This window comes from Cibotium barometz, chromosome 62 (assembly GCF_041138505.1).
Source record: "Cibotium barometz isolate CiBa-2024 chromosome 62, ASM4113850v1, whole genome shotgun sequence".
Lineage (NCBI taxonomy): Eukaryota > Viridiplantae > Streptophyta > Polypodiopsida > Cyatheales > Cibotiaceae > Cibotium > Cibotium barometz.
Window position 1 is genome coordinate 5,777,965 of NC_141107.1, and position 27,783 is coordinate 5,805,747.

Below are 27,783 nucleotides of genomic sequence, written 5' to 3' on the forward strand. Positions count from 1 at the left end.
TTTGAGATAGAAAGTATCTCAAGCTTTGATGAGCTGTCTTGACTACAAATTCAGCCCCAAGAAGATAATGTTTCCATATCTTTAAGGCATGAATTACAGCCAAGAGATCTTTCTCATAAATATCCATATGAAGCTCAGCATCATGCAAACGACGGCTCTCGTATGCAACTGCATGCCCTTCTTGATTTAGGACAGCTCCTATGCAATCACCACAAGCATCACATTCAACTACGAATGACTTGTGCAACTCAGGAACAATCAAAACTGGACCACATATGATGGCATGCTTGAGCTGCAAGAAAGCATCGTGTTCCTTTGAAGTCCATTTGAAAGTGATTTTCTTCTTTGTGAGATCATGTAGAGGAGTGGCTATCATAGCAAAATGCCGTATGAAACGCCTATAGTATGAACATAATCCCAGAAAACTACGTACTTGATGTACGTTTTGTAATTCGGGCCAATTCTGAATGGTCTCTATCTTTGCAGGATCCATTGGAACTCCATCCTTGGATACAATATGACCCAGATAATGAATCTCTGAAAGGAAAAACTCACTTTTCTTGGCATTAATGAAAAGTTTATGCTTCCGCAACTCTTCGAACACTGTGACCAAATGAGTTTTGTGTTCCTGCTCATTCTTGGAGAAAACCAAGATATCATCAAAGAAGACTCCTACGAACTTACGATGGGGTCGGAATATCCTATCCATCATACGGTTAAAGGTAGCAGGAGCATTGGTGAGACCAAAAGGCATTACCAAAAATTCATATAATCCGAAGGCTGTCCTGAATGCAGTTTTATGGACATCTTGTGGTACCACTCGTATCTGGTGATAACCACTCTTCAAGTCAAGTCGGCTAAAGCAAGCCGAACCATCAAGTTTATCCAAAATATCATCAATTCGCGGAATTGGGAATCTGTTCTTGATGGTAAGCTTGTTCAAAGCTCTATAGTCCACACACATACGGAATGATCCGTCCTTCTTTTGAACAAGAAGCATAGGGGAGCAGTAAAAGGTGAGGAACTGGGCTGAACCAAATCTTTCTCTAAAAGCTCGTTTACCTGCTTCATGATCTCTTCTTGTTGCGCCGCACTCACTCGGTATGCGGGTTTGTTGGGTGGAGAACTACCTGGCACAAGATCTATGCGGTGATCTTCGGGCCTTTGGGGAGGTAATTCTCTTGGCAAAGTATTAGCAAAACAGTCGTTGAATGCATTAAGAAAATTCAGCCTATCATTAGACATAGCATCCACATTTTGATGATTTGGCACAAGGCTATCACGTACAAAAACCAAGTACGCAGAAAGACTCTTTTTCATTGCTTTATTAATTTGGATGTGTGATACAAGTGGGATGGAATCCCCTTCTTTGTCAGCATCAATAAAATGCATGCGGCCTTTATGCATGAAAGAAATCATATTGGACTTGTAGTCTTTGCGAGGCTCAAGCCTATGATGCCACGGCTTGCCCAACAATACATCACATCCATTTAGTGGAGCAACTAGGAAATGTTCAATATCAAGGTAGCCCTGGATATGGATGCGCAACTTCCCTATCAACGGGGTAACCTGCACCTCTTTACCAATAAATGCAGCTTCGGCTTCAATCTGAGGTCCCATGTTCTCAACCTCAATACCCAATGCAGCTCTTTACCAATAAATGCAGCTTCGGCTTCAATCTGAGGTCCCATGTTCTCAACTTCAATACCCAATGCAGCTGCCGTTTGCATAGAGATGAAGTTATCGGTTGCACAGTCATCAAACATGAATAGTGCGGGCTGATCCTTGATTTGCCCCCAAGCCTTGCAAACCATCCGTTCTTTTGCATAATGACTTGTATTTCCTTGCACATCAGGAACTGCATGTACATTAGCCTTGGTCTGCTTGTCCTCGTGCTTTGGTTTACGATCTGGGCATTGTCGAAACATGTGGTCTTTGCTACCACAAGAAAAGCATTTTCCATCCTTGGCATAGACTGTGGAAGAGCAGAGGCGTGGTTTGTTTGTAGAAGTCGTCTGCAGCCTGTGTTTGTTGTAGTGCAGAAAATTCAGCCACTTATATAGACCTCAGCCGCCTGGTTGTGTGCTGCCATAAACAGCCGCCTGAGATAACTGGCGCAGAGAGGGCAGCCTGCTGGGTGTGCAGTCCAGTTACGCTTGGCTGCAACCTGCGCAGCCCACCTGTAGGAGAGGAGACGGTGTAGGCGCCTAGTTGAGTATGCGCAGCAGTTCAACAGCCGCCTCAGAAAGCATGCGAAGAGATGGTCGCCGATTTCTCCATATTCCATGAAGGGTGATGGCTTCTTTTTTTTATAAAATTAAAGTGGAGTTACACGACTAATGATGGCTGGCTCCCCACGATTGCATGTGGGTGGCCAGTTCCAAAGTGGGTTGGGTAGGTGACCCACCCACACACACACACTTTAAGTGGGGCTCCCCACCTTGGCCCCTAAGTGGGTGCCCAAAGGGGGTGCCCACTTTTAAGTGGGTGTGAACATGTAACCTTATAAATCAAAAGGTTAGAAATAAAGTATTAAAACAACATGTGCGATATACTTACCACATGTGCACATGCACAAAAACTTGTCAGAAGACATAGCATACTTCACGACTCACTGGCAGGCGTCCCCGCTCAGTAACACGTCAAGCAGGCAAACACAAAAATACATGTCATGCGAAAGCAGTTTCAAACATGCAAAACATGTGTGCATGTGCAAAATAGTATCATGGACATATCTCCCATTCATGGAACAAGTACAAAATATCTGTCGGCACAAAATGGCACGACGTAAAATATAAAAACCCGGTCTTCCTATGGAGTGACAGTCCCATAGGTAAGACAGTTTTCCAGGCACGAGCCTCCCTATGGTGTGACAGTCCCATAGGCAAAACACGGCACGAATACTGGCTCTTCCATGGCGTGACAATCCCATGGGTCGAACATAGTCCAGGTCATACACGGGTGGCACCAGTCTGGCTCCCGTCCATACGACACCATCCTGCTAACACACGGGTGGCACCAGTCTGGCTCCCGTCCATGTCAGCAAAATACTGGCCTCTTCACATGAGACACTGGCCTGGCCTCAAGTGAACGAGACACAAAATGTGGAGATGGACCAAATGGTCGGTCAATTGGTGAGAGGGAGCTAGAGTGCTCCTGCAAACAGTACACGGACACTGATTGGCCCTAAAACGCAGTGGCGCCCCTGGCGGTATTTCTTTAATTGATTATAAGAGCTTTGATTACAATAAGGCTGGAAACTCAACCGTCACAGTAGAACTCTTAAAGCCTGTAACTCCAGTAAAGACCCTGCATCATGGCTTCATATCCACTCGGCATCCTTAAATAACTCCAGCCATTGTTCACATCAAAAGACTTTTGACACATTGAGTCCTGCATACATAAGTTTTCTCCCATGATCAGGGTTGCCACAACCATCCATAGCCTTTCACCCTATGAATAGCATCACACCCTGACACATCCAGTGCTTCTGCACCACAAGAAAGACTCCCAAATTGTTTCGCAAAAGAGAACTGGCATTACCATACAGTCGACACACTTGTACCAACCCTCTTTACCAATAAAGCCACCCACAAAAGGCAATAAATGTGAGTACACCATTGTGGCTACTGACTATTTCACCAAGTGGGTTGGAAGACAAAGCTGTTAAAGAGCAACTCCGCAGAAGAGGTAGTGAAGCTCCTCTTCAAGGACATTATTGCTAGGCATGGGTTGTTGGTGGAAATAGTCAGTGAGCAGGGCACACATTTCATGAACAAAGTAATGAAAGGGTTGATGGAGCTCAATCACAAGAAGTCCTCACCCTATTACCCACAGTGCAATGGCCAGGCAGGATCTACCAACAAAGTTCTGACCAAAATTCTAAAGAAAATTATAAATTCCAACAAAAATGATTGGGACCAGAAGCTAGATGCTGCCCTATGGGCATTTCGCACATCTTACAAAGTCTCAATTTGTATTACACCATTCAAGCTGGTTTATGGGTTGGAAAAAGTAATATCCATCTCTGTCATGGATTCCCTGTCCCCTGTCCAATCAGTAGCAAGGCTGTACCAAACATGTGTCCATTCCTGTACCTTCTGCCTGCATGTGGCCTATCTCGTGGAGAACCATAAACATGTTTCTTGGAGAAACCTACGACCTGTTTCCACGTGAAACCCTTAGGCCTGTTTCCCTTTGAAACCTTTGTCCTGTTTCCATACAGAACCATTCACAGCACCATTCAACAATAGTGCCAACAACGTCATACATCTAGTTACCTCTTCCCTCATGAAACATCTGGAAACTTAGAGATGCCCATAACTGCAGGTCCCCCTGTTCCTTTCCAGCAGCAGGAAGAAAACAATCTGCTCCATGAGCATGCAGCCATGCGAGCTTGCATCACTCCCATGCCAAGAAACACATCCAAGTGACCTCTACTTGCAGCCGGAAACCCTAGCACATAGCTGAATTTGCAGCCAACCAAAAATAGCCCTTAAACAGTCCTCGAACTGATCTCAAAACAGTCCCGGAATTGCTCATGTTCGTAGCCACATGCACTGCCACGAAACAGTCCATAAACCCTTTCCAAAACAGTCGCGAACCAAAGCAAAGAGAAGCTGAAAGTTCCATCTGTTGAACGCCATCGACACGAGGTCTATGTTCATGAGGAACCAGCCCCCTGCCTTCTGTATGTCCAAAGAAACCAGCCCCCTGGCCACCTGTATGTCCAGAGAAACCAGCCCCCTGTCTTCTGCAAAAACACGCCCCCTCCAAAAAGCACCAGTGCTGCTGGGCGTTTCATAGCAAGCAAGGGAGGGAAAGAGAAAGCCAAGGTGCATGTGCAGTCCCACTGTTTTTCCACCAGTAGATAGGCGCACCCAGCCATCTGCTTTCTGCAATCCAGCCAGCCAGCGTGTAAGTGCTGTCCTGCGTGTGAGTGCTGTCCAGCCATCAAGAGGTGCTCTGTTTTTTGCAGTCCAGCGCTCTGCTTTTTCACCAATCAAAAAGGCGCCTAGCTGCCATCCCATCTGCTCGCCCTTCTGCAAGTGAGAGAGAGAGAGAAAAAGCCCCAGCGCATGTGTACCAGTAGAGAGGCGCCTCTTTTCTGCTTGCCAGCCCCTCTTTTTTGAAAAAGCACACACGTGGCCCCAATAATAGCATATGGGCCACATTTACTTTCATAAAGGGGATTATCAAGTTTTTAAAGGTTTTCAAATCTTTTGTCCCCTCCCCCCACATGGGGTTGTGAAAAAAAAACCTTGAGTCCTTTTTGACTTCCAAACCGATGCCATTCACACTGTCCACCATGTCCCCATGCACACCTGCATACTGTCCAGAGAAAAACAGAGGGTCGTGACAATAGAATTCCCATAAGCAGATGTACTGTCAGCTGTGAGTACCTTCGGGTGAGACAAAAGCTGCACCAAGCGAACTCTAGATGTCATCTGAGCCTGTCTGTATCAAGGGAGTGGAGGTGCTACCCCCCACTTGAGCATCAGGCAATGCTCCAGACCCATGCTCAGCTGAACCTGAATGAGCCGTAGCAAGAGTCGGCTCCAACTCAAAGGCATCGAGATAAAGCTGCAATACCTGAGGTGAATCTGCTAAGTCACCCTTCTCCATCCAGTTCGCATCCATCGGTGAATAGTTCTTGAACTTCACAAGATAGTGACGGGAAACTTTACCTCGTACCTTTCTTTCCTTATGTGCCAGTATCTGCTCTGGAATAAGAACCTCATCAAGTTCCTCAACTTCCGGCTAAGCCTCATCTAATACATCCTCAGGCACATCCCCACAGAAAGGTCTAAGTAGACTCACATGAAATGCATTGTGAATCCTACAGTGATCTGGTAGCTTCAAACGATAGGCCACCTCACCAATCTTTTCCAAAACTTGAAAAGGTCCATAATAGCGCATGCTCAACTTAGGGAATAAGCGCTCTTTACTCTTCATCTTTTTGAGCCTAGCTTTCTCAAATCGCAAAAGAACCCAATCACCCGATGCAAACTCTAATGCATGTTTGTGACGGTCTGCTGCCTTCTTTTGCTTTTGTTGAGTTTTTTGGAGTGCCAACTTAACTCTCCTATAAGCTTCATCCATGTTTTCCACATACTGGTCAGCCTCAAAGATCTTATCCTTTGTGTGCAAAATGGGTGGTACCTTCTTTCCTCCTTCCACAATCTCAAAAAAGGCGCCTTGCCCGTCGAGGTATGGATGGTGTTGTTATAAACGAACTCCACCAAAGGAAGATACTTTTCCCCTTGTTGCTTGTGCTCTGACACAACACTTAAGAAGATCTAACACTGTGGAGTTAGCCTCTTCCGACTGCCCCTCTGTCTATGAATGCAATAATGATGAAAACTTGAGAGTTGTACCCATGTTGTCAAACAACCCTCTCCAAAATAAACTCGTCATCCGTGGATCACGGTCACTAATGATAGACGAAGGCATGCCATGATACTTGAAGATGTTCGCCATGAACAACTTCACCATGTGATCAACTTTGATCTTCTTACGCATGGGAATGAAATGAGCCTGCTTACTGAACGTGCATATGATAGTCCAAATGCCATCATTCCCCATTTGTGTCCTTGGAAGATCAAATATAAAATCCATGGCAATGCTCCCCCATGGTCTATCTTGAATAGGTAAAGGCTGAAGTAGGTGTCTTCTGACGGTCGTACTTCACCTTCTCACATACGATGCATTGCCTAACAGAGAAGCATCAACATCTCTTCTCAATGTCGCCCAATAAAAGAAAGCTTCAAGTGCCTTTACCGTGGCGTCAATACCTCTATGACCTGCATACGGCGGAGCATGACATTCAATCATAACCTTGAGTCATAACTGTTGGGTTTTATGCTGTGTATGCACCCAGAGGAGTTCTAGTGATCATCAGTAGGTTACTGGGGCACTTTTTACTTCAGTTAGTGGAGGTTTTTTTCCCCAGTTTAGTTCAGTTTCACTTATATGCAGTTTATAAGTGTTTTGGTCCACCCGGCACATTTATGGCCGGACATGTGAACACTTATCCTTTAGGGGTCACTATCATGTGGCTTATACTTCACTTTTCTATCATTGAGATATACAGCAGTCGTGTTCACTCCCTCTCCTTGGTTTCCACGCCTGTTTGCTTTCTGTAAACCCTAACCCTAACCCTGTTTTGTCTTCAATTGGTATCAGAGCCATTGAAGCTTTGCCTTTGCCCATTGCTGTACACATTTACCTTTATCAACTGCCCGTACAACTGCCCGTACGTTTGTCCGTACCAGTCCGCCGTACTGCTGCTTCCGTACCTGACAGTGCCGCCGTACAGCAGCTTCTGTTCCTGTCAACGTCGCCGTACTGTAGCCTCCGTACCTGACAGCGCCGCCGTACTGCAACCTACGTGCCTGTAAGAGCCGACTGTCACCTGCGTGCGTCAACTGTACAAGACAGCGCAGTACTGTACTGCACGCCTGTACCAACTGTGCCTGGTCGCCTTCACTCTGCTATTCAACACGTGTACCTGAGCGCCACCTGCAAGACGTCGCCTGCAGCCCCAGACAGCGCCGACTGTCACCTGCGCTTCAATACAGTACCTGGTGTGTACCTGTTCGCACTGTTCAATACAGTGCTCCATACAGTACCAGCTGAGTACATCGCCGCCTGCAGCTGTGCGACGCCTTCTGTAAAGTGGTCGCCTTCAGACAGGTACTGCATCAGTCAAGCGCCGCCTTCGACTTGCTTCTGTACAGTCAGCGCTATTTGTCACCTGCACAGAGAAATGTGCACTGTGTACTTTCAGTGCAGCATTCAGTGCTGTGTATAAAAGACTGGATGAACTCTAACATGTGGAGGTAACTTAAGTTCATATGCAACCGTGCCAATCCGATGTATAAAATCAAAATGGACCACAATATCTAGGAGATAAATTCGAGCATTTTTCTTTTGACAAAGTCTGAGAATCTTTAGGAGCTTTTAAATAAACCAATGCTCCTGTTTCAAAAAACCAAGTTGAGCGTCCTCTATCAGCATAGAACCGTGCCCTATCTTGAGCACTCCTGATAGAATCCCGAGCTTCAGTCATTATTTCCTGCATATGACGGAAGAAAACAACCTACAGTGTCATTCGGTGGTAAGCATTAAAATTCAATTTTTGGGCATTTTTATTTTCTCTGTGAAAATATACAGGCACAACAGGCAGATTTTCTAGCAAGAAAATATACAAATTTTTGCACAGTTTGGGTGCAGCAAATTTGGGCATTTTTGGGGCATTTTGGCATTGTGTACGCCATTTGCTGCTCTACTCAGTCATTGGTGCATTAAGCTGCACATTCAGAGGATTGAGAGTGCAGGCAGATTTGGGTGAACTGTATTCAGTGGAGTACAGTTGTTATCAGGGTTTTTGCTATTGGGTTTTTTGGTAAACAGGTACAACATTGTGCGTAAAGCATAATGGCAAATCAACAGCAAAGTGATGTATTCACATATTTGTCTAAGGAAGACAAATTGGATGGCACGAACTACTCCTTGTGGAGTTTTATGCTGAAAAATGTGCTTGTGGCAAAAGGTCTTTGGGATTTTGTTAGTGGTGATGAACCACGTCCAGGTCCATTGGCTCCAGAGACTCCTCCTCAAGGGGGTGCTCGTGGACGAGGACAACAGGTACAGGCTCCAGGACAGCCATTGCCTGTTCAGAGAACAAATGCTCAAAAGACATGGGATGCCAGGGATGCACAAGCTTTGTCACTCATTGCATTGTCAGTTCAGAGGTCCATTATACCTCATATTCGTTCAGCTGGCTCTTCACAGAATGCATGGGTGACTTTGGAGCAAATGTATGCTGCTCGTAATGAGGCTAGGATCTCATTTTTGAAAAGAGAGCTGGAAAATCAGAAAATGAATGAAGGAGATGATATGTCTAGCCACTTAAACAAGCTGCAGGATTTGAGAGAGCAACTCATCAATGTGGATGAGATTATTCCTGAGACACAGCTTGTGTCCACCATCTTGCACTCTTTGCCAAGATCTTACTTGGCTTTCCATACCTCTTTGAACCTCAGCATGAGGAATGCTGTTGAACCCCTCAAGTATCAGGAACTTGTTGCTCTCTTACTACAAGAGGAGCAAATGAGGAAGAATATGAATATGAACACAAATGCTGAACAAGCATTTACTACAGGTCAAAAGGGGAAAGGGAAATCTCAGCCAAAGAGTGCAAATCAAAACTCAGGTGATGGTGGTTCTTCACAGGATACCAAGAAAGGTGATGGACAGCCCAAGAAGAAGGGCAAATGTCATTACTGTAAGAAGCCAGGTCACTACATCACGGAATGTAGGAAGAGGATTGCCAAAGAGAAGGCAAAGGAAGCTGGGATGTCTGTTAATGATGCTCCTAAAGCTCCTCCTGAGACTGCTTCTTTTGTTGAGGATAGGGATTACTGTTTTTTTACATGCAGCTATGATGCCTCTTGGTCTTCACAGGCACTCAGTTTGACAGAGCATGCATGTACTTGGTTTTTTGATAGTGGTGCCTCAAAGCATATCACATCTCGCAGGGATTTGTTTAGTCATGTTGGCCCTGCCCCTGTTGGCAAAACTGTTTAGTGTGCCAACAATGCTTCATATCCAGTGTGTGGCATTGGGGAGATTCAGCTTACAGCCATTGATGGCTCCATTCTCCGCCTTACAGATGCCTTATATGTACCAGGGATAAAGAAGAATTTGTTGTCCATTTCTTCTTTAGCACATTGTGGAATGCAAGTCCACTTTGATGATGATAAATGCATGGTCAGAGACAAAGCAAATGCCTTGACCTTGATGCTTACTGGTACATTATGTCATGGACTTTATGAGTTGGATGCATTTCAGCCAGTGGATCAGTCTGCTTATCATGCATTCACTCTTACTCCAGCTATGGTTGATGCGGAGTTATGGCATGCTCGCATGGGGCATGTAAATTTTGGTAGTCTTATGCTTATGCAGCGACATAATATGTTTACAGATCTACCTCTCATGGAGAAGCCTCCAGATCACATTTGTGAAGGATGTATTTTGGGAAAAATGCACAGGTTTTCCTTCCCACGTGATCAGGCTCTAAGAGCAACTGCAAAGTTGCAACTTATACACAGTGATCTTTGTGGTCCCATGCAGACAAAGTCATTAGGTGGTTGCTTTTATTTTGCAACATTTATTGATGACTTCTCTCGTATATGCTGGGTCTATCCTTTGACACAGAAATCACAGGTATATGATGCATTTTTGGCCTTTGTAGCACTTGCTGAGACAGAGTCAGGATGCAAGGTGAAGACTCTCCGTTCTGACCGAGGGGGGGAATATATGTCACATGTGCTGAATTCCTTTCTTGGGAGTAGAGGTATAAAACATCAGTATACTACTCCTTACACTCCACAGCAGAATGGGGTTGCAGAAAGGAAAAATCGGTCACTCATGGAGATGGCCAGATGTATGCTAAAGGCAAAAAGACTACCACATATCTTTTGGGTGGAAGCAGTAATGTGTGCTTGTCATATTTTGAATCGATGTCCCACAAAGGCATTGGTTTCTATTACTCCTTTTGAGGCTTGGCATGGCCGCAAGCCTTCTGTATCACATTTTCGTATCTTTGGGTGTCTCGCATATGCACACATACCCAAAGAGTTGAGGAGGAAGCTTGATGATAAAGCCACAAATGCATTTTTGTTGGGTATAGCCGTGAGAGCAAGGGCTACAGGTTATATGACCCACTATCCAGGAAGATATTCATCAGTCGGGATGTGATTTTTGATGAAAAATCAGAATTATCCATGGCTGGTTATGAGGCAAATCAAGCTGAAAATGATGTGTTTGAAGGTCTACTACCCATGGAGTTTCATTCCACAGTTGGTGATCCAACTCATGAGGGTACTGGACAGCCAGCAAATGATGTAGGTGGTGCAGAAATTCAGCAGCCAAATCAGCCAGAAGCTGAACCAAATATGGGACAGCAGGCACCACAGGTCAGACATATACCTAGATGGTATTTGAGGACATTACAGGACAGCCATTTAGAAGGTCCTCTTGCTGGTCGTACTCGTAGGGAGACAAGGACCAATGAGCATGCACACATCATGGATTTGAATCTGGTTATGGCAGCCAGTTTTGAGGATGATGATGAGCCTGATTCATTTGTGGACGCACGAGATAATGTGCATTGGAACAAAGCCATGCAGGATGAAATTGATTCTATTAAAAAGAATCAAACATGGGATTTGGTTGATCTGCCCAAAGGCAAGAAAGCCATTGGTACTAAATGGGTCTATAAGTTGAAAAGACATGCAGATGGATCCATTGACAGGTACAAAGCCCGTCTAGTTGCAAAGGGCTATGCACAGAAGAAGGGCATTGATTATGAGGAGACATTTGCTCCTACATCCCGTATGTCGACACTTAGGTGTGTCATTGCATTGGCTGCACATCGTGGTTGGGTTGTTCACCAGTTGGACATAAAGACTGCATTCCTACATGGGGACCTCGAGGAGGAAGTTTATGTATTTCAGCCCATGGGATTTGCAGAACATGGTCATGAGGGGAAAGTATGCAGGTTGAAAAAGGCCTTGTATGGTTTGAAACAAGCTCCACGAGCTTGGTATGCAAAAATAGATGCTTTTCTACTCACTCAGGGATTTGTGAACAGTCCATCAGAGACCACTTTGTATGTGAAGAAAGAAGAGACAGATCTGCTGGTCATCAGTCTTTATGTGGATGATCTCTTGCTCATGGGATCAAATGATGACAAAATTGCAGCATTTAAGGAGATACTGCAACAGACATTTGACATGTCTGACTTGGGCCTTGTACATTACTATTTGGGCATACAGTTTGTGCAGGATAACAGAGGCATTGGGTTGTTGCAATCACGTTATGTTGCTAAACTTCTGGAGAAGTTTAAATTTCAGGATTGCAAGCCTATTAGTACTCCTATGGAGCCTGGGATGAAACTGTCACTACAAGATGACAGTGTTTCCTTTGATGCCACTACATATGCTCAGGCTGTTGGGTGCCTCATTTACTTGTGTAATACAAGGCCAGATATTCAGTATGCAGTCTCTCAGTTGAGCAGATTCATGCACAGCCCACGGTTGTCACATTGGCAAGCTGTGAAGCGTGTATTCCGTTATTTGCAGGGTACCTTGTCTCTTGGGTTGCTTTATCCTGAGGGGGGTGACATGCAGTTACATGCTTACAGTGATTCAGATTGGGCTGGTGATTTTGATACCAGACATTCCACTAGTGGGAATTGTTTCTTCCTTGGCGCTTCATGCATTTCTTGGCTAAGCAAGAAACAGACCACAGTGGCCACTTCATCTTGTGAGGCAGAGTACAGAGCAGCCTACACTACTACTGTTGAGTGTGTTTGGCTGCGTCGTCTTATGACTGATATGGATATTTCAGTGGAGGAGCCTACACCTATCTATACTGATAGTCAGAGTGCCATTGCTGTGGCCAGGAATCCTGTGTTTCATGCTCGCACGAAACACATTGAGATTCACTATCATTTTGTTCGGGAGAGACTCCAGGCAGGAGATATCAGTCTGATCTACTGTCCTACAGATCAGAATGTGGCAGACATCTTCACCAAGGCATTACCACGTCCGAAATTTGAAGCATTCCGCAATGCTTTGAATTTGTTTCCTTATGGTGGATGATGTACAGTGATCACATATCACTCCAGGGGGGTTTGTTGGGTTTTATGCTGTGAATGCACCCAGAGGAGTGCTAGTGATCATCAGTAGGTTACTGGGGCACTTTTTACTTCAGTTAGTGGAGGTTTTTTCCCCCAGTTTAGTTCAGTTTCACTTATATGCAGTTTATAAGTGTTTTGGTCCACCCGGCACATTTATGGCCGGACATGTGAACACTTATCCTTTAGGGGTCACTATCATGTGGCTTGTACTTCACTTTTCTATCATTGAGATATTTAGCAGTCGTGTTCACTCCCTCTCCTTGGTTTCCACGCCTGTTTGCTTTCTGTAAACCCTAACCCTAACCCTGTTTTGTCTTCATAACTGTCTGGTAACACACAGACTACCATGCATCAACAAAAAGCCATCCCTGAGAGTATAATGATCATGTTGCTGACCCTCAGACATCTGATCATAGACCCTTCCAAAATCCTCATCCTGGGCATACTGCTCTTTCATCTCATCAAGCTCATGATGATAAGCAAGTGAAACTGTTGAGACCTGTGGCTTGCGTGACAAAGCATCTGCCACAACATTCTTTTTGCCTTCCACATGTACAATCTGAAAGTGGAACATAGACAAGAAGTTGGCCCATCTCATATGCTTCTCATAAAGTTTAGTTTGCGTGAGGAAATAATGCAAGGTTTGATGATCTGTCTGCACGGTGAAATCAGCCCCAAGCAAATAGTGTTTCCATGTAGAAAGAGCATGAATTACAGCCAACATCTCTTTCTCATAAACCTGTACATGCTTCTCGGCATTCTGTAATATACGACTCTCATAGGCTATCACATGTCCTTCCTGCATGAGATTCCTGCATGAGAACTGCCCCAATGCTGTTCCCACATGCATCACACTGGACAACAAAAGCCTTTCGGAGATCTGGTAATACCAATACGGGATCCGAAGTAAGCTTTTCTTTAAGCTTTTGAAAGGGTGCAATTTCTTGATCAGCCCATCGAAACGGAGTTCCCTTCTTTGTTAAAGCATGAAGAGGCGAAGCAATCTCAACAAAATACCGTATGTACCACTTGTAATAGGAACACAAGCCCAAAAAGCTGTGTACATCATGCACGGTCCTCAAATCTGGCCAATTGAGAATTGCTTACTTTCGAAGGATCCATACGGACTAATCTTTAGACACGATATGCCCCAAGAAGTGCATCTCTTCCAAGAAGAATTCACTCTTCTTGCCATTAATGACCAACCTATGCTTCTGGAGTTCTTCAAACACAGTGGCCAAATGTTTCCGATGCTCCTCCTCTGAGCGTGAATGCACAATTATATCATCAAAGAATGTGCCCACAAACGCTCTCTGAGGCCGGAAAATCCTATCCATCATCTTGTTAAGGTGGCGGGAGCATTTGTCAAGCCAAAGGGCATGACCAAGAACTCATATAGCCCAAAGGTGGTCCGAAATGATGTCTTATGCACATCCTCGGGTCTAATGCGTATCTGATGATACCCGCTTTTCAAGTCTATCCGACTAAAGACTGTGGAGCCTTGTAAGCGGTCCAATATGTCATCGATCCTCGGAATAGGGAATCGATTCTTGATGGTGTTCTTGTTTAGCGCCCTGTAGTCAATACACATGCGCCAAGAACCATCTTTCTTTTGCTCTAAGAGCACAGGTGAGCAAAAGGGTGATGAGCTAGGCTGAATCAATCCCTTTTTCAACAACTCCTGTACTTGGCTCATAATTTCCTCTTGTTGGGCTGCACTAACACGGTATGGCGGTCTATTTGGTGGGGTACTCCCCGGAATAAGATCAATAGCATGATCTTCTGGTCTTTCTGGAGGAAGTTCTCTTGGCAATGACTCGGAAAAACAATCTTGGTACTCACGTAGGAAATCAGTTCCGTCTTTATCTAACATAGACAAAGTAGATTTAGACTCATTATCTTTTGCATCCTTTACAAAAACCAAGTACGCGGAAAGATGCTTTTTCATTACTAATGAAATGGTCGAAGTCGATACAATAGGAATAGATTTCCCTTTAATTAAGCTTTACATCCAAAATATGCTCTTTCCCTCTATGAGTCAAAGTAATCTTCCTGTTGTACGTATCCACCACCGCATGTACTCTATGACACCATGGCATACCCAACAAAACATCACACCCATCAAGTGGCTTGATATAGAACTCCTCACTGTCCACATAACCCTGCACATGAAGACTCAGCTTCCCAATAATAGGGGTAACGGGTTTGGCATACACAAGACAAGCCATATTAGCCTCATACAAAGGCCCCATCTCCTCTGCACGGATCCCCAATCTCCAAGCCAAATCTGGTGAGATAAAGTTGGCTCTAGCACCTGTGTCAAAGAAAATCAATGCATTCTGATCTCTAACTTTACCCCATGCTGTGCACAACTCAGTCTCCTCACCACCTAGCTGTTCCCCAACAAGATCAGGAACTAACCCTGCAGAAGGCTTTGCTTTCTTAGACTTGGGCTCCCCTTTTGTGTCAGAGTTCTTTTGGGACTTTTGCTTGGGACAATTGAAAGACATATGTCCCTCCTCAGTACAGAAAAAGCACTTCTTAGCATCCATCAAAGCCTGTCTCTCCTCAGGAGTTCTCTTGGGTATTGGTAACTTCTTATACCGCTTCTCTGCAAGCACTGGTGCATCACGCGAAGCATGCCTTGACTTTTCAGTTTTCTACCTTGTGCGTTTGCTGCCCTTAAATCCAGATGAAACTCCAGTGAGTAATGCATTTGCCATCATGGCATTCTCTATCATCTGCGACATATTTGTTACTCGAGTCTTTATGCAATAATCATGCACTTCCTTAGGCAACCCACAACAATACTTCTCAACCTGCTCAGACAATGGCACTGCACGATAAGAAGTAACTGGGAGTAAAGCTTCCCAAAACTTCTTATTATAATCCTCAAGATTCTCACATTTCGATGCATCCAACTTGTGCCATGCTGTCATTACATCCACCTCAAATGTAGATGTGAGCCACACGGAAGAGAACACCTGTTTAAACTGTACCCAAGTAGATGGTGCTATGCCCTGCAAAAGAAGAGTGGACCACCACTGCAATACATTGCCCTTGAGAAAAGTCGCGGCTTTTCTCACTTTCGAGGATTCCGTGTAATTTCTACTAGAAAAAGCAACATCAAACTACTGGAAAAAGGTAAGTGCCTTGAGCTTGTCTTTGGCCCCCCACTGAATGTGTCAAATTTCACTGCAGCTCCCCCTTTCTTATAATCCTTCGCCTTACCCATAGGTGTTAGATTATTGTAAGGAAGTGGCCTCACAAGATTGCTACCCCCTGCATTCATGCCCATCATAGGGTCAACATTGCCAGTTCCCACACCTGGCATAACATGCATTCCTGCTGATCCTCCCATGTTTCCAAACATACCACTATGCATACCGGGCTGCATGCCCCCATACATGTTTCCTTGCATTCCGGGCTACATGCCCCCATACATATTCCCTTGCATTCTGGACTGCATACCACCATACATATTACTTTGCATACCAAGCTGAGGGTAACCCCCAATCATAGATTGGAACACGGAACCACCGCCAAAATAACCTGGATGCATAGATTGTTGCGGAATAGGTGGCTGTCCGAAAAAGGAACTCTGTGGGTTTGCACCATAAGTGTTCTGCATGTTAGGAAGCGGTCCAAAAGCAGGATCCTGTGGGAAGGCACCACTATTGCCCTAAGGTGGGTTCCTAGAACGCTCTTTCTTCTTCTTCTTCTTAGGCTCAGAAGGGGCTCTCATAAATTCAGCAAACTTCTCACTTTGCGTGAGCTGCATAAACACATCCACTGCCCTTTAAACTGGGCATCATCTTCCTCTTTACTTGGCATGTCTTCTGGCTGCGTTACATCCTCATAACGTGCATCTTCTGCTGCCTGTTCTCTTGCAAGTACATCCTCAGATTCAGTCCTCTCAGGAGTGGTCTCCTGCTCTTCATCATCATCATAAAAATAGTCATCTTCAGTGTCTGACATCTTGCTGAAATATTCAGCAATGGCTTTCCTCGAGACAACCACGAGCTCACCCCCTTAAGAAAGTTGATGATGTCCCAGCAACGGAACCTTGAAACTGGTCTCTGGTAGAAACCAAAGCGCGGTAGACTAGAAGTCACCCAATCCAATTGTAGTCCAACCAATAAACAAATAAACAGGAGCTAGAGTTCTCCAACACAAGAAAGAGAACGACACCTGTTGGCCCCAAAGCTTGGCGCCCCTTTCGGTATTTCTTTATTCGATTTCAATGGAAAAGTTTTAGATGATTACAACATGGCCATTCATGGCTCGTATGTCTGCAAGTCCAATCTGCCAATCCTCAGGATCTCTTAGCATAGAGGTTACACAGCCTTGTGTCCCAAGAACACCACACTGTTATTTCCTCTAATCTGCTAAGTCTGTACATCCACGAGGCCTTGAATATGCATCTGGCTGAACCATGCACATAGCCACAAACTCAGCCATGAAAACAGTCCACAAACTCTTCCAAATCAGCCCACAATCTTGTCCTGTTTCGACCCTCTGAACTGCCAAACCCTTCCTCTCACAAAGATCCAGAGAGAACCACTCCGGAACAGTCACGAGCCAGTGAAAAGAGAGACTCCATAAGATACCACCTGCAGTCCCACTTGCTCACAAAAGAGAGACTCCATAAGATACCACCTGCAGTCCCACTTGCTCACAAAGAGAGAGAAACTTACAGTCTTTATGCCACCTTCCTCTAGAGAGAGAAAGAGAGAAGTGAATAGTCAATTGTCGCCCTACAGTCAGCTTGAATGCTTCCAGCTTTCCAAGCAAGAGAGAGAGATAGACAGAAGTAGCAGTTCAGTTTCTATGCGCCGCGTGCAAGCAGCCTGCCGCCTTGCTGTTCAGTTTCTGTGCGTTGACTGAAAATAGTCCGCCGCCCCTACTGTCTCTCCTATGCTGTCACATGCACTCTGCACTCAGTGCATGGTGACAAGATGGCTCATCATCAGAAGTGCAACAGTTGTACAGTTTTAGAACCCAATAGGATGATAATTGTCGTATGCCGTGACCCCATTGTACATCCTCAGTCCAGGATAAGTCAGGCACGAGCTACGTAGGTCATTCCTCAGCCTTAGCGGGTCAGTCAGTCAGTTACGTCCCTTAACCCACTTGGAGAGAATCATTCATGCATGTAGAGTCAGTAGAAGCCTTAGGGTTTGCATTAGAACATCCCCGAAGCCTTAGGGAATTTACTGGGATTTATCTGGTATTTTTTCCATATTTATTAGTATTTATTTAGCATTATTTGCATTATTGGGCATTTATAAATATAAAACTTTATTGAATGACCAACCTCCAATTAGTATAAATAGGCTTGCCTAGAGCCTATTTTCTCATTCAGTCTTCATTGTGCTAAGAGCTCTCCTCCTCAGCCCTAGGAGCACCCTTGCTTTCAGCCCTAGACTAATCCAGCCCTAGAGCCCATAAGCTTGCTTCTCCAGCCCCTTGAGAAACCCTAGCTTCAGTCAGCCCTAGGTGCCTGCCTTCAGCATCCATTCAGCCCTGATTCAACATCAAGTCAGGCCCAGATTCAGCACACCATTCAGCCTAGTTCAACGCCAGCAAACAGCACAGCAGTCCTGCGTTTTTGCCCAGCCGTACAGCAGTCCTGCGTTCTCTGTCCAGCAGTACAGCAGCAGTCTGCAGCCTCTGTTTCCTCATGCGTTTCAGTCCACAGCATCTCTACAGGCTTGCGTTTCTGTCCACAGCAGTTTCCAGCCCTGAAGATTCAGTCTACAGCAGTTCCAGCCCTGAAGATTCAGTCTACAGCAGTTTCCAGCCCTGAATCTACAGTTTGCATCAGTGTCCAGCCTTCTGTGCATCATCCATACTTGCAGCAGTCATCTGGTGAAGGTAACACAGCATTCATAAGTGTTTTCAACATTCTAACATAGTGTAGAACAGTCCACCTTCTTCTTTTCTCAGCCTCAGGTGTGCAGCCCTTCCTCATGCCCTTGGGAAGAGTGCATAGGCTCGAGATCAGGTCATCGAGGTGTTTCTACAGCAGTGTACAGATCAGCCACTCTCCGATCCTCTGAGATCTTGCGTTGGCTTATCTACAGTCCAAAGCCATTCTCTCTAAAGAAATAAAGCAAATACTATCTCGTTATCGGGATAGGGGCCCCTTCAGTGGGTAATTCGGGACCCAATCTGGTGTACAGTTCTCATATCTCTCTCTCTCAACTCTTTAAAGTTTGAAGTATTAAAGTGGATTGCTAAACTCACGAAACTCAGGATACAGAAGACGGTGTGAGCATTTGTGTGACAGGATCTTCCAATACAAAGACTTCCGCTGCATATCACATTGGTATCGGATTCAGATAGTCCACACACACCGTATCCTAGCGTGGGGGCATCCTTGGATGGTTAGATTGCGTTCTGGCACGACCACCGACTTCAGCATCATGTCTACAGGAGAGAGTACTCATCAGCCGGAAGACGTCTCCCCCGAAGGAGACCTCGTTCTTCCGCCTACAGAGCAGACACCATAGCTCTTCTTAGAGCTCAGAACCAGCTACTCATGGAGCGTCTCCAACTCTTGGAGGCAGCAGCAGCACGTCCTTCTACACCTCCAGCAGCACCCGACTACATCTCCCTCTTCTTTCAGATGGAACAACAAAGGAGAGAGGACGAGGCCCGAAGGAGAAGAGAAAAAGAAGAAAGACGGGACTATGAGGAAGCCCAACGCAGGATCGACGAAGACCGGCGTCAGGCTGAACTCGCCGCTCGGGAACACCAACGTGAGCTTGATCGAGAACGTATGTTACTCGAACACCAACGGGAAAAGGAGGCCATACACTTGAGGTATCAGCAGCTCTCCTCAGTCTCCCCAGTCATAGGTGTCACCAGCCAGCATCCCGCTGCAGCATCAACCACCATCATTCGAAGTCAACCAAATTTCAGTAAGTATGATGGTAAGTGTGATCATTCTTCGTTAATCAATTTATTCATCAGTTTAATGCTCATTTTCCTTTAGCTAAGATCACAGACCCACAAGACAAAGTCCACTTAGCGGCTCCCCATCTCACTAGTGAGGCAGTCACTTGGTGGCAGCATTGGTCTAGTATTCATACTGACCAGGCCACAGGTGTCACAGCCTTTGACAGGGACATCTTTGTCCATGACCTGAAGACCAGATTTCTCCTGCCCCAGTACATGACCGGTCTGAAAGACGAGTTCTATGGACTCAGACAGAACGGATCCCCAGTGCTTCAGTTTTCCGGTAAGGTTATTACTTTAGCACAGCAGTTAGGGTTATCTGAGCAGGCCAAGATGGAGCAATTCATTCGTGGATTGGACTCCAACATTCGGTTCACAGTTCGTAACTTTGAACCAAGTACATATGACCGGGCTCTGACTCTCGCTCAGAATGAAGAAATGAAGCTCAACGGGGGCAAGCCCAAGCAAGCATCTCAGTCCAGTACCAAACCCCAGCAGCAACAATCAGCTGCACAGACAGGGAAAGGTAACGCATCTTCTAAAGATGCTAAGAAGGACAGCGGTAATAGCTCCAGTTCAGGGGGTAAGAAGGATAAAGAACCTAAGAAAACCCCTGATGAAAAGGCTAAAGCAGGCATTACTGGAGGTTATCTTCCTCCAGAGGAGCAAAGGAGGTACCAGTCAGAAAATAGATGTTTTTTCTGTCATATTATAGGGCATGGTAAGAAGATTGCCACAAATGGCAAGCGGCACAAGCGGCCAAAGCTCCTTCTGCCACAGTTGCCACAGCCTCCCCAGTTCCTCCAGTCCCGCCTACTACCTCAAATGCAGTTCAACTTTTACCTTCCCTGCATCCTATGCCATCCGTGGTATTTGATGCTAAGCAGGAGGGTGAGAGCGATGCTGCTCAGAACAGCCTCATCCGAGCTTATGGCTCTGCCCAAGGCCGACAGTTTGGTGTCCTTTTCGATATGGGCAGTTCTGAAGACGCCATCTCTCCCCAGCCAGTTGGCTAATAAATTGAAGTGCACTTTAGTCCCATATCATCTGGATGTGGACGGTTTACACCTGGTCTTCGCACCCACATTTCCGAGAAGGCACAGCAATTTGCCTTTGAAGTTCAGAAGGCCTCATTTCAACGAGATTTCATCGTCTCCCCTCTGTTAGGGTGTGACATGATCTTAGGAATTCAGTGGTTCTGTCAGTATGAGCCTATTCCCAATTGGGGGCAAGACACTTTTCCTTTTTGTAAAGGTTTTCCTGAGCCTGTCATGATTCAGGGGGATAGAAGCATTCTTGGCATCCCATTGATTTCCCATCTCCAGGCCAGACGAGCTATCCGCAAGGGAGCTGAAGGAGCACTCCTTTATGTTCGTGCTCAAACAGCCCCTCCCTCATTAGTAGCATCCATTACATCTTCAGTCCCTCAGTTAGCAGACCTCCTATCCAGACACCAGGACATTATGCTTAGGGACGATCTCCCGCCCAGTCTCCCACCCTCTCGCCTTGAGGACCATCACATTGATTTGGTCCCTGGATCAGATCCTCCTAGCAGGTTTCCCTATCGTCTTTCCAAGACTTTAGAGGGCGAGTTGGAAAAGCAGTTATCTGAGCTTCTCCGAGCCGGATTCATTCGGCCTTCTTCCTCCCCATTTGCTGCACCTATCCTATTTGTCCAAAAGAAGGACAAGTCTGCACGCCTTTGTGTAGACTACAGGGCATTAAACAAACTCACTATCAAGAATAAGTTTTCTATGCCCAGGATAGAGTACATTTTGGAGCGGTTGGACGGTGCTAAGTTTTTCACTAAGATCGACCTCAAGAGTGGTTACCATCAGGTCCGCATTTTTGCAGCTGACATTCCAAAAACAGCTTTCAGGACAGAGCGTGGTCACTATGAGTTCGTAGTCATGCCTTTTGGGCTTACAAATGCACCCGCAACGTTCAATAAGATGATGTCTAGGATTTTCGCAGTCCACATTGGGAAGTGTGTTTTCATATTCCTTGATGACATACTAGTCTTCTCAGCCACTGCATAGCAGCATTAGAAAGATGTGGAGAAAGTCTTGCAACTTTTGCGAGATAATCAGCTCTACATAAACGCCAAAAAGTCTATCTTTGGTGTTAAGGAAGTTCAGTATTTGGGCTACATCATCGGTTCCGATGGGATTAGACTGGACCCATCAAAGGTTCAGGAGATCTTGGATTGGGACATTCCTAAGACCGCCCAAGAAATCCGTTCATTCGTAGGTCTTTGTCAGGCCTATAGCACACATGTCCATCAGTTTTCCAACCTTGCAGCACCTCTTACCGACTTGCTCAAGGGGGTGAAGACTCACAAGCAGAAAGTCTCAGTTACAGGTAAGGCACTTGATGCATTCCGTGCACTCCAGAAAGCTGCCTCAGAAGCACCTGTATTAAAGTTAGCATCATGGGACGAACCTTTCGAGGTCATCACCGATGCCAGCAATGTAGCCATAGGTGTAGTCCTCTAGCAGGACAATAGACCCGTGGCATATTACAGCAGAAAGTTGGATGTCGCTGAAAAGAATTATTCGGTATATGACAAAGAGCTTTTGAGCCTGGCTACTATTCAGTACAGAACGGTTGGTTGTTCTACAAGAACCGTCTCTGTGTTACTCGGGAAAAGCGTTCCGCTCTTCTCCACGATGCCCATGACTCCTTAGTTGGAGGACAAAGGGGTATCAACAGTACCCTCGAGAAATTAGAACGGTCCTTTTATTGGCCAAAGATGAGGCGTGATGTCTATGCACATGTACAAGCCTGTAAGATTTGTCAAAAAGTCAAGGTTTCCCTTACAAAGAAGACAGGTTTACTTCAACCTTTGCCTATCCTCGACGGACCTTTTATCGACATATCTATGGACTTTGTAGGGCCTCTACCAGCATCCATTGGATCCCGTAACACTTAGTGTTTTACCATTGTGGATCGCTTTAGTAAGTTCTGCATGGTCATCCCATGCAAGCATACAGCCACAGCCGAGGACGTAGCCCGTCTGTTTCTCAAGCATTGGTATCCAATTTGTGGTTTGCCTAGCACCATAACATCAGATAGAGATTCCAAGTTTATCTCGCATTTCTGGAGGGCATTATTTGAAAGCTTTGGAACTAAGTTGCAGTTGTCTAGTGCATTCCATCCCCAGACAGATGGCCAGACAGAAATTTATAATCAGTTGGCCTTTGATGTCCTCAAGTCATACTGTCATGACCAGCAGTCCAAATGGGAGCACTATCTTCCCTTGGTCCAAGCTATCTTAAACGACACTCATTCATCCAGTGTCGGACGGACTCCATATGAAGCAGCCTTTGGTCGCCGTTTTTCTTCTCTTTTGACGAGAATGGTGTCTCCATCTTTAGAGGCTAATAAAACCACGGAAGTATTTTCCGAGATCATTGAGTCAGTCAAGGACCGCTTGACCAAAGCTCAGGAAGCATATAGTAGACAGGCAAATAAATCTAGACGAGATGTCCACTTCAAGGAAGGGGATTGGGTCTATTTGCGTATCATGAAGCAGAGATTGAAACAAGTGGGCAAACGTTGTCCCAAGCTTTCATTCCGTAGTTTTGGCCCTTTTCCAATAGTTAAGAAGATAAGTGATGTCTCAATGAAGTTAAAGTTGCCTGCCAGTTGGACAATGCATGATATTTTCCATGTTTCTTGGCTAAAACCATATGTTGGTCGAGAAGTGTTTGATGTTTCAGATGAACAGCAGCCAGACGTGGTAGACGAGGCAGAAGTGATTGAGCCTGAGCAGATCCTTCTTCATCGATGGAAGCATGGTTCCGGTCGACGGATTCGTCAATTCTATACGAAATTCCGAGATCGAGGCACCCACGAAGCCGTATGGCTCGACGAGGAGTTCTTCCAGGAGTACCCCCAGTTATTGGCGGACTAGTTGGAAGCCATGAACCTGCCGCCAAGCTAATCAGGAGGGAATGTCACATGCGCTCTGCACTCAGTGCATGGTGACAAGATGGCTCATCATCAGAAGTGCAACAGTTGTACAGTTTTAGAACCCAATAGGATGATAATTGTCGTACGCCGTGACCCCATTGTACATCCTCAATCCAGGATAAGTCAGGCACGAGCTACGTAGGTCATTCCTCAGCCTTAGCGGGTCAGTCAGTCAGTTAAGTCCCTTAACCCACTTGGAGAGAATCATTCATGCATGTAGAGTCAGCAGAAGCCTTAGGGTTTGCATCAGAAAGCACTCTGCATCCTGCATAATATGCATTCATATGTGCATCATTTAGAACATCCCCGAAGCCTTAGGGAATTTACTGGGATTTATCTGGTATTTTTTCCATATTTATTAGTATTTATTTAGCATTATTTGCATTATTGGGCATTTATAAATATAAAACTTTATTAAATGACCAACCTCCAGTTAGTATAAATAGGCTTGCCTAGAGCCTATTTTCTCATTCAGTCTTCATTGTGCTAAGAGCTCTCCTCCTCAGCCTTAGGAGCACCCTTGCTTTCAGCCCTAGAGCCCATAAGCTTGCTTCTCCAGCCCCTTGAGAAACCCTAGCTTCAGTCAGCCCTAGGGGCCTGCCTTCAGCATTCATTCAGCCCTGATTCAGCATCAAGTCAGGCCCAGATTCAGCACACCATTCAGCCCAGGTCAACGCCAGCAAACAGTGCAGCAGTCCTGCGTTTTTGCCCAGCCGTACAGCAGTCCTGCGTTTTCTGTCCAGCAGTACAGCAGCAGTCTGCAGCCTCTGTTTCCTCATGCGTTTCAGTCCACAGCATCTCTACAGGCTTGCATTTCTGTCCACAGCAGTTTCCAGCCCTGAAGATTCAGTCTACAGCAGTTTCCAGCGCTGAATCTACAGTTTGCATCAGTGTCCAGCCTTCTGTGCATCATCCATACTTGCAGCAGTCATCTGGTGAAGGTAACATATCATTCATAAGTGTTTTCAGCATTCTAACATAGTGTAGAACAGTCCACCTTCTTCTTTTCTCAGCCTCAGGTGTGCAGCCCTTCCTCATGCCCTTGGGAAGAGTGCATAGGCTCGAGATCAGGTCATCGAGGTGTTTCTACAGCAGTGTACAGATCAGCCACTCTCCGATCCTCCGAGATCTTGCGTTTGGCTTATCTATAGTCCACAGTCATTCTCTCTAAAGAAATAAAGCAAATACTATCTCGTTATCGGGATAGGGGGCCCTTCAGTGGGTAATTTGGGACCCAATCTGGTGTACAGTTCTCATATCTCTCTCTCTCATCTCTTTAAAGTTTGAAGTATTGAAATGGATTGCTAAACTCACGAAACTCAGGATACAGAAGACGGTGTAAGCATTTGTGTGACAGGATCTTCCAATACAAAGACTTCCGCTGCATATCACATATGCACTGCATGCAAATATTCCGCCTGTATGTTGTCGCCCCTTGCTCCTCTGTCCAGCCCGTGAGCAACCTCACACGCTTTCCCTGCAAGCAAGACTGTCGCCAGAGAGAGAGAGAGAGAGAGAGAGAGACAGCAAGCAATATATCTGCGCTGCTTGTAGCATGAGCCGGTTCCTGCTCTTCCCAAGTTGTTTTTCCAGGCTTCAAGAATAGCGCTGCCCGCCAGCCTCTCTTTTCCCAAAAAGCAAGAGAGAGAGAGAGAGAGAGAGGGAGGCGTGTACTCCAAAAGTAGAGTACCCCCCCCCCCCCTCCCCGTAAATATCCTAGGGACCACTTAAGGTTTTAAAACTTTCCTAGGGGCCACCCAAGGTTATAAAACCTTATGAACTTTAATTCCTTGGTCCCCCTTCACACTTGGGGTTGTCCACACATGGGTCAATAAACCTTAGCCCCAAATATGAACCTTTAAATATTTATCCTACTCACCGACCACCATGCTCACACTTATGCTGTACCAATTTCACAGGGTCATGACAGTGACTATGTAACCAGCCTCCTATTTTGTTCTTCAAATTGAACATTGTCTTGCTTAAAATTGTTCCATATGTGAGTTGGTAATTACTAGATAGCTCATGGAGCCTGAATTGTGATTTGTATAACTTTTAAGTAGCTAATTAAGCTAGAATGCTCATTTGTATGTCCAGGTTGCCATTGGTCAGAACGCCTAAAGTTTTTAGTTGGTTGGTCATAGACTAGATGCTGAGGTGATTGGAATTAGCACTCGGGTGGTCAAATCGACCAAAACGCCCAAATGAGTGATGAGTGGTTTTGAAGTCGGAACCAGATGCTCAAATCATTTGAACAAACCATGAATCTTTACAAACAAAGTCTTCTTGGACCAAAAGCATGCGACTTCTAGAATCTAGGAGTGTTGCTATTTTTGGCAGACTTTGATGGAAATTTTGTTTGTGTCAAGACCTCCGGAATTTCTCAAGGATCAAGACTTACTAAAGCACCTTTGTCAAATTCTTTACAAGTTGGGTATTTTTAGCATAGAAGGTTATGATAGAATCACCTCTTAAATTATGACATGTGGCATCCAGAATGAGACAAGTGTTCCTACACTTGTCATTTCACCTTATACTTGTCAATTATAGTAGCCACTTATCATTTGGAGCTTACTCTTTCCATTCTAGAGCATTGAAGCCTCAAATCTATAAATTGGAGCACTCTCTCTTCATTTGGATAACACACTTCTCATCTATTGTAAAGATTCAAGCACTTTGTGCCCTTGGTTTGATTCAATAACTTCGTGCAAAAGGGGGAGGGGCTTGTTCCCCTCTCGGTGAGTTCTCGTTTCTCTTTAATATGAATCCTACTTTCTTTCATTATTTGTGATTGTTGATTAAGTGGGTTTGTTACAAGTAGTTTATCAATTTTGTTGCTTTCACGGGTCTTTGCATTACACTTACAAAGAGCTCAATTAAAGATGTGAGCTAGAATAGGAGCTAGCGTTTCCAGCCATGTGCCAGATGCTCTGTGTGGAGTTCCTTTTACGATTCTTAAATCTAACTTTGTGTAGCTTTAATGGGACCTTTGGACAATGGATGTGGTGAAGAGGGTGGCCTTTGAGAGGCATAAGATGTGCGGCATATGGAAGGGGATGATCTTGGACATTATATAGCCCATGTGTGTATGTTTCCCATTCAGCGAGATTTATGCTAATGCTACTTAGCAAAACATACAATAGACAAGTTCCATGTAAGATCCCCCCAAGATCTCCCTAAACAGAAGAACATGATTAGTACCAAATAGGAGGAGTGTAGGCTAGCTCACCTCCCAACCGTAGGTCCGTCCATAAACCACACGGAGTCCTTTGGGCCAAGGCAACTTGGGACCGTGTCCTAGGTCTAGGGACAGGCTTGGCGTTAGCTAACCACACTGGTAAGATACAAAACAATACGGTAGTCCACACAATCGGTTCACTTCACTTATATAGTGTGAGTCAACCTATAAATAGCCGTTTACTCATAAATAGCTATAACTTATGGGATAACACTAAAAAACCTTAGTAGGAGCCTCTACAACACATGCCATTACGAGTAAGTGTCGGTTGTGGCACCATGGGTTTGACTACATACCTTTTAGTATTACATGACAAAGGTGACAAAGATTGACCTATGACTCTTATGCTCAAACATTATACTTATGTTGGTGGAAAGCCAACATGTACTGTTATTCATGTTAACGTATTACAGACAAAGAATATAAATGACTAACAGCACAAATAGAAATAAACAAAAGACAGGTAATCGGCAAACCATCAGTATTTACGTATATATTGTTTCTTCTGCTCTGAATCATACATATACTTGCGCTTTGCGCCATAAGATGTTAACAGGTGTGGTACAAAGCGACACACTTGGGCGCAATATTCTTAAGTTTTGCCTTTTGTTGCTGGCATAAAATTCTTGCCCAAGCAACTAGTTTTCTTGCAAATGCATATAAATATAGGCCCATGGCCCTTCTTGACATATATGTGACTTTATGAGTTAAAATTATCATTTGAATAATAAGCCTAAAATGTAATCTGTTATGTGCCTCATTGTGATTGTTGAGTTTGTATTCTTTTCTGGCACCCTTGGAGCCGAAGTAGAACTCTATATCTTCTTCAATTGTTGGTGGGACCTCCACTGTCCCTTCCAACGACAACTCGAATTTCTGAGAAACATATTCTACCGTG

General features: G+C 45.1%; 1 protein-coding gene and 1 pseudogene across 2 annotated transcripts in view; one reads left to right on the forward strand and one right to left on the reverse strand.

The window, feature by feature from the left end:
• Positions 1-16,687, reverse strand: part of LOC147604068 (uncharacterized) — a 49,809-nt gene extending 33,122 nt beyond the window's left edge. The window contains exons 1-4 of the mRNA XM_086795273.1: positions 16,562-16,687; positions 7,694-7,756; positions 7,511-7,603; positions 7,229-7,427 (exon numbers count right to left, since the gene is read on the reverse strand). Coding sequence (XP_086651399.1) covers positions 7,229-7,427; positions 7,511-7,603; positions 7,694-7,756; positions 16,562-16,687 — 481 coding nt within the window. The remainder of the gene's footprint in view (positions 1-7,228; positions 7,428-7,510; positions 7,604-7,693; positions 7,757-16,561) is intronic.
• LOC147604067 (TOM1-like protein 3) overlaps positions 1-27,783 on the forward strand; it is a 167,117-nt pseudogene that overhangs the window by 51,052 nt on the left and 88,282 nt on the right. The gene's annotated exons all lie outside the window — the stretch shown is intronic.